Consider the following 14,062-nt stretch of genomic DNA (forward strand, 5'->3'; position numbering starts at 1 on the left):
CCCCTCCTAGGCACCTGACCCACCTCTGGATAGTCGGTAGTGGAGGACCGTGTTTAATTACCTGTTTAGTGATTTCTATTGTTTGTTTGATTGGCCATTGTTTTGTTCAGTTTTTAGTGCCTTGCCTAAAACTACAATTGCTACAATACAAAATATTTTAATATTTGAGTCCAGGTTACATAGATAGGAAATTTTACGCATACTCCATACAGTTTCAGTTCCCTTGGACTACTTTTCCTATGGATAAACTAGAGGTACTGTGAGCAATGAGCTCACTAAATGATACCCCCCGCCTCCCATATGAATATATTGGCAGTATCCATGTTTTGCTCTGGAAAATCCAAAATATATGTCAGATCAAAAAGTAAAATAGGAGGTGCACAATGGCAATATGTAATAAAGATTCTGTGAAAGTTTCATTAAATTTCCTTCAGTGGTATGAGAGGAGTTGCGGATAAGAGATGGGTACCCCAAAGCGTAACAGACGGACGGACGGACGGACGGACGTACAGACGGACGGAAATACCGATTACTATATACCCTCCCGCTTTTCAAGCGGGGGGGTATAATAACGTAAAACTGAGTCATTTCAATGCATTTAGCTTGATTTTGAAAATGATAAACCTGTAGATCCGCCTCCCTAATTCCCGGAATCGAGTATTCCGTCCGGTTCAGGTGTTATAATTTTATGTTTTAACTGACATGTTATAAAATTTGTTATTTTAACTTTTTTCTCTTTCAAAACAATATTTCGAAAGTAAATTCACTAGTTTTTATGCATAAAACATAAATATTTGATTTTTTACGAGAATAAATACAACTTCCTGTTTCTGGATGACGTCACGACAGAGTGAATGTGCGAGTGAATGAAAAGGTCTCTGATTCAGCTTCACTCGGTCATCGGTGAAGAAGAATGACCTCTATGGAAACAAAAATGGAAACATGTAGTTCCATTGACGATAGATCTGATCGCAAACTGGTAGGTTTCGTTGGAAAAATATTCGATAGAATTGTGAGAATCAGGTCGCCATTTTTTGTTGTTTGACAACACCTCAATATCATTGAACAAATTAATATGAGGTCGGTATTCTTGTGTTTGATGTTTGGCAAGAGTAAATAATACAAAACAACTCGCTTTAAAAATTTCCAGACATGGTTTTGCTGATGTTTTCTTTCTGAGTTCGATGTGAATGTTCATAACATATTCCTTTGCAAGTAGAGTCTTGTATTATACAAAGAAGTCATCAAAACCTTCCTCATTTACAACGTAGATTGAGTAAAACGAAAGTGTTTACAATGTCCAAATATTTTTATAAATATAAATTAAGTCTTTATTTTAAATTAAATGTTGTACATGAAATTAAATAATGTCGGAATAGAGACCAGTTGGAAACATAGTTTTTCCATGTCCCTGAGTTAGCATTTATCAGGTTGGGCACAGCCTACCAAATGGTACTTTATCCCCCGTTTGGTAGACAATCTACCATATCGGTATCGAATTTTACTGACCATTTGGGGGACAACATTGGTTGTGTTTAATTCCATCGAGTGGAGTGGAATTGCGCATAATTTTAAACCATGTGGAATAAAATATAGATATTTATCGGTGTTCTGGGTGAAAAAAATTAGGAATTCTATGTCCAGTTTTTTGCACAGAATTATCAAAAAATTGACAAAAACGTATAGCTTATGTAAACAAGTGCAATGCTTCTCCGTTTTTTACTTTAAAAGAAAAATTCTCTCCTTCTCCAATGGTGCTGCACCTGTCAATCATGTCCTTTGCTTTCTATTTCGATTATCCGGGCAACCAATCAATTAGTGCAAACCAATCAAAACGATGATCTTTTTTAAATCTGATGAAAAGTCGGATTTAACTACGGAGGCACATTTGTGTTAATTTTCAATTAGGAAATCAGAAGAAAAATAAGTTTTCACCTTTATTTCTTTTTATTTTGAACACAATGGCTTTGTTCTTCATAAAAATAGTAAATGCAGTTGGAGTATGATATAATTATTGTTTTAAAACGATGTACTTGGAACAAAAAACAAGAATAATGGCAAAAGTCATTTTGTACCTCTGACTTTTATTGAATATTATTTTTCAAATGTAATAAATTCACCAGTAATATGCATATTAAACGCCAAAAGGTCGCATGGAATCTGCAACTTCATCCTACAAGAAAATTGACTACAAATGTTACGTTCAACTCTGGAAAAAATTAACTTTATAGCAGGAAGTGCCCACCACACCGGTAAGGCATGAGGAGCTCGTATTTAATAACACGATTTTATGGAGATGAACATTGACGAAGATCCAAAAAGAGATTGAAAGTTAACTCATCAAGAGTTAAGTCATTAGATAAAATGAAATTTTTATCCAACAAGACACAACAAAGATTTTTTTTGATCGATTGAGCAAGAAGTTCGGCTGTTACAGACAAGTATGGGTATTGTTTTTACGAAGTTACAAAGACATTGCACATAGAAATTCGACCGATTTATGTTAAATGTGCGAGGAATATGTTCACTAAAATCTCCCAATGCCTGAATAAATGCAGTTTTGTTTTATTTTAATTAAAATTGCAATAGAATAAAAAAAGTCCCCCATTTGGTTAGTAAAATTCGTTACCGATATGGTAGATTGTCTACCAAATGGGGGATAAAGTACCATTTGGTACGCTGTGCCCAACCTGTTTATTTGTATTAAGTAACTTGTCTAAGATACTCTCAGGCTATTTTTCAGTTTAAATTTGAAAAAAGTAATTAAACTGGCAGTTTTCCTTCAGGACTGTCATCGACCCTATCAACATTTTGTTTTATTAAGGACTGACTTACAAACTTGTTTACAAACAAATTAACAGATTTCCGATTGAGTACATCTTTTATTTTAATTAGCAGGTGCGGCAATGACTATTTTATTTGTTCCCCCAAATAGCCAAAATCTTGTATATTAACTAGGGATGTCAAATCGGTCAATTTTTGATACTCGGTTACTCGGACATTTTTCCGATCGAGTACCCGGATACTCGGTAAAAGTGTAAATAAATATGAACAAGTTAATTGATAACTGTAAAACATTGTAAACTCTTGTAGAAATAAAACCGATGGGAGGTTACCTGCAAATGCGTTGTAACAATTATGACCACTTTGTGACCGACGAAATTTAATCTAACATTTTTTTAAGTTCAATTTATTTATCAGATAAATACGAGAAATAAAATCAGAAATGGTTCACAGTGTTTTTGTTTAAAAAATAATCTGTTCCGTAATTGTAATGTATATCTTAGGTGCGTTTGATGTCCAAGTGATAAGTGTCTGAGCTATATGTACGGTATAAACTTGATAAGTTATCCTATAACAGAGCGGATTAATACGATCTTAGTACACGTTTTGATCCTAGATTTCATAGAATTACGATACGGTATGTTGTAGTTTGGAGCAACGATGGACATAAGATTTTTAAAGCATTTGCCTTCAACCATTTGCATTAATTGGCATGTAATCAAATGCATCCAAATCAACAATCGCACGTGCAATATCGTCGGTCTCTTTCCCGAGAATTTACGGCTTTTTGGAGAATTGACAAAATTATTTAATTTGTTTAAATATAATGGACCTTAAACGATGTTCAATGAAAACAAATAATTAAAGCAAACTAAATATAAGGGAAGACGACAGTCGAAGGTGAGAAAAGCCCGGGTAGGTACATCAGGTGTTTGGTCACAATAATTACTGTATAAACACTGCCACAGGCGATAACGGTCATTTAGAGGCATAGGAAACCCTAATTACTGTATGTACAAGTGCAATGAACATTTTACGTTTTAAAACTGATGTTTTAATGCATTAATAAATAAGCTTAGAAATATTTAAAAATATACATCCGAGTAACCGAGTACCGATTTTAGTATTCGATACTCGGACGTTCAATCGAGTACCCGGTTAACCGGGTACTCGTTGACATCCCTAATATTAACCTCTACAAAAACAAATCTGGATATTGTACTGAAAAATCCAGAATATTCTCTGTGTGCTCGCAAATTATTGAACCAAAGTCTAAGCATATCTCTTATTATTTATTTTAAAATTTTGATTTGAAAGTCATAATTCCAGTCAATTACTATTCGAAAATTTCAGATGATATATGAGTTATTTAATGAAGTGTTTGGTAACTGTTGACATGGTTAAAATGATTCTCTAATGTGTAGGGATGACATGCTTGTATCACACAAGTTTTTTTTATTTACAGGATACCGAAACCCAAATCAAGTCTTTACAGCCCGCCCCTCAGAAGAATTCCGAGCAGTACCTGAAAGATAGAGACAGTTGTACCAAATATTTTGACAATTGGACAGAATATGACCAGATCACATTTGTGGAACATTTGTTATCACGCATGTGTCATTATCAACATGGACAAATTAACAGTTATTTAAAACCCATGTTACAGAGGGATTTCATCTCAGCTCTCCCAGGTTTGTTTTCATTAACTGTTTAGTTAACAAAACTGTGTACAATACCTTTTATCCTTTGTGCTGCTATGGATTGATTACTTGAAATATTTGTCAATGACCTATCTTACAATGGAAAGAGGTTTTATATGAGTCAAAATTGTAAATATTAAATCAGATGCAAGTCATATCAGAGCATAGGAAGTTTTCAGGTGTAATATGGTTGTAAATGTGTTCTGAATTAATTGTAGTGGTTAAAGAACTAGCAAAGCAAAAGTATATTCCCTTAATATGAAGAAAGTCTCGGATTATACACACACTAATTCTTGTTTATTTACAAACCAGCGAAGGGTCTTGACCACATAGCAGAGAACATTCTGTCGTACTTGGATGCCAAGTCTCTGTGTGCAGCGGAGGGCGTGTGTAAGGAATGGTACCGTGTGATCTCCGAGGGCATGCTGTGGAAGAAACTCATAGAGAGGATGGTACGGACAGACACACTGTGGAGAGGGCTAGCAGAGAGGAGGGGATGGTGGGTATCTCCTAACACCAAAATACACAAAGTTATCTGGGAAATGGTCTTGATATAGAATTATTCTGGTCCATCTTGTGATAAAATGAATTGTTCACATATCTGAAATTTCTAATGATAATATATAAGATAGTCAGATTAAAGCAAGATGGAATAGGCCAATTATTGCCAGAAGGTTTTTTTTTTTTAAAAAAAAAAAGAAAGAAAGAAAACATTACTGGCCAATAATCATATTTTCAGAAGTCCAAAAAAATCTGCAATTTTAGAAAAAGATGATTTTAATTATTAGCCATGAAAAAGTCAGTCACTGTATTTGATGTACAGTGGTAATGCCACTCCTATAGAAAAAAAAATGCTTGGAAATATGAATGGCATACAGAATTGTCAATTTGAATGAATTTGGTTGTAAAATGAAGCCACAGGTTCCAAAAAAGTTTCTGTAATTCTTATTGGCCAGATAAGCAATTACATCCTCACAAGTTCTAACAGACAAAATTATCGCATTTTGAGTTATTTGCAACTCTGCAAAGGAAAGTCTTATTTGTTTTAATGCACAAAAAAATTATGCCCCATTGAGAATTTATTTTTAGACAAACTTTCATTGATATTACAGGGGAGTGTATTTATTCAAAGGAAAAGCTGGGGACACCCCTACAGACCACAAGTTTTACAGAAATTTATATCCACAGATTATTGAAGATATAGAGGTGAGTTCCGAGAAGGATTAAGCTTGAATAATTCAATTTATCTTGATTAATTTAAGCTTAAAGTAAGGTCTGTCAAAGTAAGTTAAATCTTAGAAGAACAATTACTAGATGTTCATGTGATGTTTATTCTTCCCAGAGGATAGAGACCAACTGGCGGACGGGGCGCCACACCCTCCAGAGGATTCACTGTAGAAGTGAGACCAGTAAAGGGGTCTACTGTCTGCAGTACGACGAGACCCGCATCATCAGCGGACTGAGGGACAACACAATCAAAGTCTGGAAGTCCAAAATGGTCAGATATATTTACCTCTTCATATAAACTCAGTGCTATAATTTCATCTGCTAGTAATGTGAGCAGTTTTCTTGAAACAGTGACATTATCCAAAGTAAAGTTTACTCCTTACTGATTTTTGTAATTCTTTGTTTTCAGATGTGGGATCGTAACACTTTAGAATGTGTTCAAGTTTTAACTGGTCATACTGGCTCAGTTCTTTGTTTACAGTATGACGATAACATTATTATATCAGGGTCCAGTGATTCCACAGTCAGGTATGTTTACAGCATGATAACATTATGATATCAGGGTCCAGCGATTCCAGTCAGGTATGTTTACAGTAGGACGATAACATTATTATATCAGGGTCCAGCGATTCCACAGTCAGGTATGTTTACAGTATGATATCATTATGATATCAGGGTCCAGCGATTCCACAGTCAGGTATGTTTACAGTATGATGATAACATTATTATATCGGGGTCCAGTGATTCCACAGTCAGGTATCTCCCTAGCTCTCACTTTTCATCCTCAGACGTATCTCTTGGGAACATAAAGGAGACCATCTCTGATTCATATATATTATCAAAGTTGTCAATTATTTTCATTTAGTAAGAAAAAATGGGCACATTTTTTTTCTTAAATAAAATGTTGTGTACCCTAAAATGAGAATGTATTTTAGTGCTTTTTTCAGGACTTAGTATATCAGCACAAGGTTTTTTTTTTTAATTTTCCAGAGTGTGGGATGTACATACGGGGGAAATGTTAAACACTTTGATCCACCACTGTGAAGCTGTGCTACACTTGAGATTCTGTGATGGCATTATGGTGACTTGTTCCAAAGTAAGTTAAGTTTACAGCTGAAATTTCATTGAACAATATTAATTTTTCCTCTCGAACTGTGTAAATATCTATAATAAAACATACATGTATATTTGTATACGGACAGTAAACGTGGCATAATAAATAATCAGGACATGTACCTGTAGTACTGAAATGATTGTTTTAAAAATTATATGAAATGGTGTTATTTAATTATGTTCATTGATTTCATATTCAATTTTATTTAATTTTTCATAATAAACTGAATGCAGTGTTTTATTTCAGCTGATTTGCCTGGTGATAAATGAGTTATATTGTATTTCAGGATCGAAGTATAGCTGTATGGGACATGCAGTCGCCGACAGAAATCAATCTGCGGCGAGTGTTAGTGGGACACCGAGCTGCCGTCAACGTCGTGGACTTTGATGAGAAATACATTGTATCGGCATCAGGAGATAGGACGATCAAGGTGAGACAACTCTTATACACAGGACAATCAAAGGATTGAAACATAATCAATGGGATTGTACACAAGTTATTCCAACTTAGATTGTCCTCTCCAACACAACCAGAATGACAAAAAACATGTACACATGATGTACAACCAACAAATTTACAATGCAAAAAAAAGTGGAGTCCAGGAAGCGAATTTAGCTCATAACCAACTAGAAAAAATTGTGTTGTACAGTACTGACCAGACCCAACCTGACTCTAAGCAGTCCCAGAGCAGTCCCGGGGACTGCTTTCTGGGACTGCTTTAGCAGTCCCACAGCAGTCCCAGAGCAGTCCCACAGCGGTCCCAGAGCAGTCCCACAGCAGTCCCAGAGCGGTCCCAGCAGTCCCAGCGGTCCCAGAGAGCAGTCCCAGCAGTCCCAGAAAGCAGTCCCAGTGGGCGGGGTTTATTAAATTAATGGGCGGAGCTAACTCAGAAATAAGATTTGCAATAAACAATGGAACTATAAAAGGCAGTAGAAATTGATTCTGGGTAGTATGCCAGGACTCCTTACATATACGCGGTCATTTATGAATAGTACGCGCATAAAAACAAAGTGAAATAATATTTATTGAAGGAAGAAGGCTTTCACATGTGCATGTATGAATTAAAATGAACATGAATATTTAATCACAATTATCAGGTATATTAATAATTCAATTTCTTAATTTTCTGTGACTGATACTGTTTCCCATACCGGTATTTCTTTTTTATACAGAAAATTTAACGTGAATTAATTATTTTCCACCAGTAAGAATTAGTTTTAAATAGATCTTATTGTTATATGGCCAATTTCCATACTATCGGGATATTCAAAAGGAATTTTCTTAAGTATAGGGGCTTTTAGAAAATTCTTTGTAAAATTTTGCCAAGTATTATTTTTCAGTCATGATTATTCTTACTGACATGTCAATTTAATTATTGCTAACTCCTCTATCTTTAAAATACTCAATTTTAAGTGTTTTATTTGTAAATGTTAGAATGTACATCTGTAAATCACCAGAATGGATCCCTCAGATTATGTTCAAAATTATTAATCCTGAAAGAAATCATACACATTTCATTTATCAATTTTATTTTTGCATTACATTCCGTTAGAGTGAAATTAGGGTCATTGTTGACCAGCATGTTCAATGATGTGAAACGCTGATACATATATCCAAATAACATGCACTGATTTTCTGCCCTGAGGCGATTAAAACCGCGAGTGTTGATACCATTTTATAAACATTAATCGGCCAGGTAAACACAAGCAAAACAAAAAAGAAATAAATCACAATTCCCGGTATTTTCAACTGTTTATTTATAAAATAAATGTACCCTTTTGATAATTTGTTAATAAATTAAAAACTACCTGTAATTCATTGATAAATTCCCCAATGATTATTCACATTGTTTCACATGTACATTGTTTAAGTTACGAAAGAATGGTAGCATATTATATTAATTTTATTTCATGGTCATTTAATAAATTGTTAGACTTTATTTGGAGATTGCATGGAATACTTTTTTAGCGTGGTACTCATAAAACATGTAGCTTTTCAATTAAAAATCTTATATCTACCTGTAATGATTATTTTTAGATAGTGCCAATTAATGCAAATTTTGAGTGCACATAATTTTACATTAAATCAAAAATAGGCCTACATGTAGATATTTTTTTTTCATAAACCTGTAGTTTATCTTTAGGTATAAAAATCTTCTCCTGACTTCCTTATTGAACAACTTGATTAAAAAAAAATATTCCAAACTAAATTTGTGTAAATATACAGTCTCTGAAAATATTAATGAACTATAATAATCTCTTATCAAAAGATTGTAAGAAATCCTTGCTTTAGTAATAGTTTAAACTCCTCTCTGCTGCTAGTAAACGGGAGTCTGCAAATTCATAATACACAAGGGGGCGGAGCTATCGTGTCACTCAGAACCTCTTTCACACATGAATGAACAAAGCAGTCCCAGAAAGCAGTCCCAGGGACAGCTGGGACTGCTAGGTCTGCTTTTTAGCTCACCTGAGCCGAAGGCTCAAGTGAGCTTTTCTGATCACATTTTGTCCGGCGTCCATCTGTCTGTCTGTCCGTCTGTCTGTAAACTTTTCACATTTTCGACTTCTTCTCAAGAACCGCTGGGCCAATTTCGACCAAACTTGCCACAAAGTATCCTTGGGTAAAGGGGATTCAAGTTTGTTCAAATAAAGGGCCACGCTCTCATTCAAGGGGAGATAATTGAGAATTAGTGAAAATTTGGTGGTATGTTTTAAAAATCTTCTTCTCAAGAACCACTGTGCCAGGAAAGATGAAACTTATGGGGAAGCATCCTCAGGTAGTGTAGATTTAAATTTATTCAAATCATGTCCCCCGGGGGTAGGGCGGGGCCACAATGGCCGACCAAAGTTTTACATAGAAATATATAGGAAAATTCTTTAAAAATCTTCTTCTCAAGAACAGCAGAGCCATAATTGCTCATATTTATATGGAAGCATCCCCAGGTAGTGTAGATTCAAATTTGTTAAAATCATGACCCCCGGGGGTAGGGCGGGGTCACAATTGCCGACCAAAGTTTTATATAGAAATATATAGGAAAATTCTTTAAAAATCTTCTTCTTAAGAACAGCAAAGCCATAATTGCTCATATTTATATGGAAGCATCCCCAGGTAGTGTAGAATCAATTTTGTTCAAATCGTGACCCCCGGGGGTAGGGCGGGGCCACAATGGCCGACCAAAGTTTTATATAGAAATATATAGGAAAACTCTTTAAAAATCTTCTTCTCAAGAACAGCAGAGCCATAAATGCTCATATTTATATGGAAGCATCCCCAGGTAGTGTAGATTCAAATTTGTTCAAGTCATGACCCCCAGGGGTAGGGCGGGGCCACAATGGCCGACCAAAGTTTTATATAGAAATATATAGGAAAATTCTTTAAAAATCTTTTTCTCAAGAACAGCAGAGCCATAATTGCTCATATTTATATAGAAGCATCCCCAGGTAGTGTAGATTCAAGTTTGTACAAATCGTGACCCCCGGGGGTAGGGCGGGGCCACAATGGCCGACCAAAGTTTTAAATACAAATATATAGGAAAATTCTTTAAAAATCTTCTTCTTAAGAACAGCAAGGCCAAAATTGCTCATATTTATATGGAAGCATCCCCAGGTAGTGTAGATTCAAGTTTTTTTCAAATCGTGACCCCTGGGGGTAGGGCGGGGCCACAATGGCCGACCAAAGTTTTATATATAAATATATAGGAAAACTCTTTAAAAATCTTCTTCTCAAGAACAGCAAAGCCATAATTGCTCATATTTATATGGAAGCATCCCCAGGTAGTGTAGATTCAAATTTGTTCAAATTGTGACCCCCAGGGGTAGGGCGGGGCCACAATGGCCAACCAAAGTTTTACATAGAAATGTATAGGAAAACTCTTTAAAAATCTTCTCAAGAATAGCAAAGCCATATTTGCTCATATTTATATGGATGCATCCTCAGGTAGTGTAGATTCAAGTTTGTTCAAATCATGAGCCCCGGGGGTAGGGCGGGGCCAAACTTTTGGATTTAAACTTTTCAATAGTAAACCAATTACTACTTTTTCCTAGCCACAATGCTCGGGTGAGCGATGTGGCCCATGGGCCTCTTGTTAGAGCAGTCCCATAGCGGTCCTGGAGCAGTCCCACAGCGGTCCCAGAGCAGTCCCACAGCAGTCCCAGAGCGGTCCCAAAGCAGTCCCAGGGACTGCTTTCTGGGACTGCTTGGGTGTCAGGTTGGGTCTGGTCGGTACTGTACTAGTCTAGTTCATGTAGCACTAGTCTGTACAGACTAGTGAAAAATCTGACTATAAATTTAAGCTTAGTATTTTTATTAGCTCACCTGAGCCGAAGGCTCAAGTGAGCTTTTCTGATCACATTTTGTCCGTCGTCCGTCCGTCTGTCTGTCTGTCCGTCCGTCCGTCTGTAAACTTTTCACATTTTCGACTTCTTCTCAAGAACCAATGGGCCAATTTTAACCAAACTTATTACAAAGCATCCTTGGGTAAAGGGGAGTTTAAATTGTTAAAATGAAGGGCAAAGTCCCCTTACAAGGGGAGATAATCAAGAAAAGACAAAAATAGGGTGGGGTCACTAAAAAATCTTCTTCTCAAGAACCACTGGGCCAGGAAAGCTGAAACTTATGTGGAAGCATCCTTGGGTAGTGTAGATATTAAATTGTTAAAATCATGACCCCCGGGGGTAGGGCGGGGCCACAATAGGGAATCCAAGTTTTACATAGAAATATATAGAACAAATCTTTTAAAAGTCTTTTTCTCAAGAACCACTGGGCCAGGAAAGCTGAAACTTATGTGGAAGCATCCTTGGGTAGTGTAGATATTAAATTGATAAAATCATGACCCCCGGGGGTAGGGCGGGGCCACAATAGGGAATCCAAGTTTTACATAGAAATATATAGAACAAATCTTTAAAAATCTTCTTCTCAAGAACCACTGGGCCAGGAAAGCTGAAACTTATGTGGAAGCATCCTTGGGTAGTGTAGATATTAAATTGTTAAAATCATGACCCCCAGGGGTAGGGTGGGGCCACAATAGGGAATCCAAGTTTTACATAGAAATATATAGAACAAATCTTTAAAAATCTTCTTCTCAAGAACCACTGGGCCAGGAAAGCTGAAACTTATGTGGAAGCATCCTTGGGTAGTGTAGATATTAAATTGTTAAAATCATGACCCCCGGGGGTAGGGTGGGGCCACAATAGGGAATCCAAGTTTTACATAGAAATATATAGAACAAATCTTTAAAAATCTTCTTCTCAAGAACCACTGGGCCAGGAAAGCTGAAACTTATGTGGAAGCATCCTTGGGTAGTGTAGATATTAAATTGTTAAAATCATGACCCCCGGGGGTAGGGCGGGGCCACAATAGGGAATCCAAGTTTTACATAGAAATATATAGAACAAATCTTTAAAAATCTTCTTCTCAAGAACCACTGGGCCAGGAAAGCTGAAACTTATGTGGAAGCATCCTTGGGTAGAGAAGTTCAGAAATTGTTAAAATCATGACCCCCGGGAGTAGGGCGGGGCCACAATAGGGAATCCAAGTTTTACATAGAAATATATAGAACAAATCTTTAAAAATCTTCTTCTCAAGAACCACTGGGCCAGGAAAGCTGAAACTTATGTGGAAGCATCCTTGGGTAGTGTAGATATTAAATTGTTAAAATCATGACCCGCGGGGGTAGGGCGGGGCCACAATAGGGAATCCAAGTTTTACATAGAAATATATAGAACAAATCTTTAAAAATCTTCTTCTCAAGAACCACTGGGCCAGGAATGCTGAAACTTATGTGGGAGCATCCTTGGGTAGTGTATATATTAAGAGCCATTCTCGGTAATGATTTAAAATTTAATATAGGAGCTGTGGCACGCATAGTCTCAGAATTTCTCCTAACTCTCTATGATAAAAGTCATTGATACCCTAAACTGAAATCAGGCAAAAATTTGTTGCTATGTTTTATAGTTACCATGGCAACATGTCTTAAAGTTCGGAAAATGGCATTTTTTAACATGTTTAGAGCCCCACAGTTAACATTTGCGGCAAAGCAAACAATTGGCAGTGACTGTTTCCAAAAGTTGAAGGTCAGATGTCTCAAATGCATGATGAACATGTTTGGTAAATCAACTATTACATACGTTACTATGGTAACAAAGTATTCAAAAATAAAAAAAATATTCATTGAATTTTAGAAAGTCATACACGTAAAAATAAAAAGCAATTATAGGATGCAATGTGACCAAATAATAGAAAAAAAAGCCTTGAAACATATACCAAGAACAAAATATGATATTTCATTTTGGTTGGCAATGGTTGCCAAGGTTTTTATACCACAGGGAGCCTTCAAAGTAACACTCTGTATGTTTAAATCTGATCCTATCTTTAAAAAAAAGCACATTTCCTCATAACTAATGATCAATTTTATAAGATGTTGGTGTGCTCCAAGTTTTCCCATTTGAAAAAATTCAGATTAGATTCTTTAAATAGAGCGTTGCTATGGAAATAAGCAGAAAAAATATGCTTAAAAACCTGAAAAATATTTTCTTTCCTTGGATACGTACCCTTAAATGTAGATTCCCAAAACTTTTATGATTGATATTTATAAACAGCTAACTTGACTTTTAATTTTGACTGTCATCCAATCTCTAAGTGGATGCAAGAAGTTGGCACACAGGGTTTAATATTGATATAAAGTTCACAAAATCGAACATTTTCCCTTCTTGGTAACCATAGCAACAGTGTTGTTTTATTCATCAAATTTTATCAATATATGATATTCAACTTCAGTTCTAACAGATAAGTACTTTTCAAGCTGAGTCCTTTAATTTGTTTCTTGATTAAATGGCAATTTAATTCTTAATGCAGTGAAAAATAATTCACTTTTAAGCACTGGTACTTTGTTTCCATGGTAACACTGCAAAGTAGCATTTATACCCAATTTTTCTTATGTTTTGGTATTGCAAGGTCCTAAGGATGCATATTTGCCAATCTTGAATTTTCATGTTTTTCCTCAAGACAGTAGCATTAACCCAGTCTTAGTTACTGGTTTTGCATGGTTACACTGTGTTACCATGGCAACCATAAAAGTTATTTATAGAATAATATTGCTCATACTTATATACTTAAGGTCAAACATTTTCATTGTTTTTCTTAAGTCGTTGATTGAGTTTTAGCATGTCACACCTACAATTAGTGAATACGGAGTGTTTTGCAGCATATTTCAGCATTTTGAATGTATTCCAAATGTACC

The 14,062-nt window shown here is 35.7% G+C and overlaps 1 protein-coding gene across 1 annotated transcript in view; it reads left to right on the forward strand.

Moving 5' to 3' along the window:
* The first annotated feature begins 801 nt into the window (after positions 1 to 801).
* LOC134262831 (F-box/WD repeat-containing protein 1A-like) overlaps positions 802 to 14,062 on the forward strand; it is a 19,012-nt gene continuing 5,751 nt past the window's right edge. Inside the window, exons 1-8 of the mRNA XM_062745163.1 lie at positions 802 to 979; positions 4,250 to 4,475; positions 4,797 to 4,983; positions 5,597 to 5,690; positions 5,827 to 5,982; positions 6,121 to 6,239; positions 6,702 to 6,807; positions 7,112 to 7,255. Coding sequence (XP_062601147.1) covers positions 914 to 979; positions 4,250 to 4,475; positions 4,797 to 4,983; positions 5,597 to 5,690; positions 5,827 to 5,982; positions 6,121 to 6,239; positions 6,702 to 6,807; positions 7,112 to 7,255 — 1,098 coding nt within the window. The 5' untranslated portion in view covers positions 802 to 913. The remainder of the gene's footprint in view (positions 980 to 4,249; positions 4,476 to 4,796; positions 4,984 to 5,596; positions 5,691 to 5,826; positions 5,983 to 6,120; positions 6,240 to 6,701; positions 6,808 to 7,111; positions 7,256 to 14,062) is intronic.

Source organism: Saccostrea cucullata, unplaced genomic scaffold, assembly GCF_032062105.1.
Source record: "Saccostrea cucullata isolate Sc308-1 unplaced genomic scaffold, CSIRO_AGI_Scuc_v1 ctg372, whole genome shotgun sequence".
Lineage (NCBI taxonomy): Eukaryota > Metazoa > Mollusca > Bivalvia > Ostreida > Ostreidae > Saccostrea > Saccostrea cuccullata.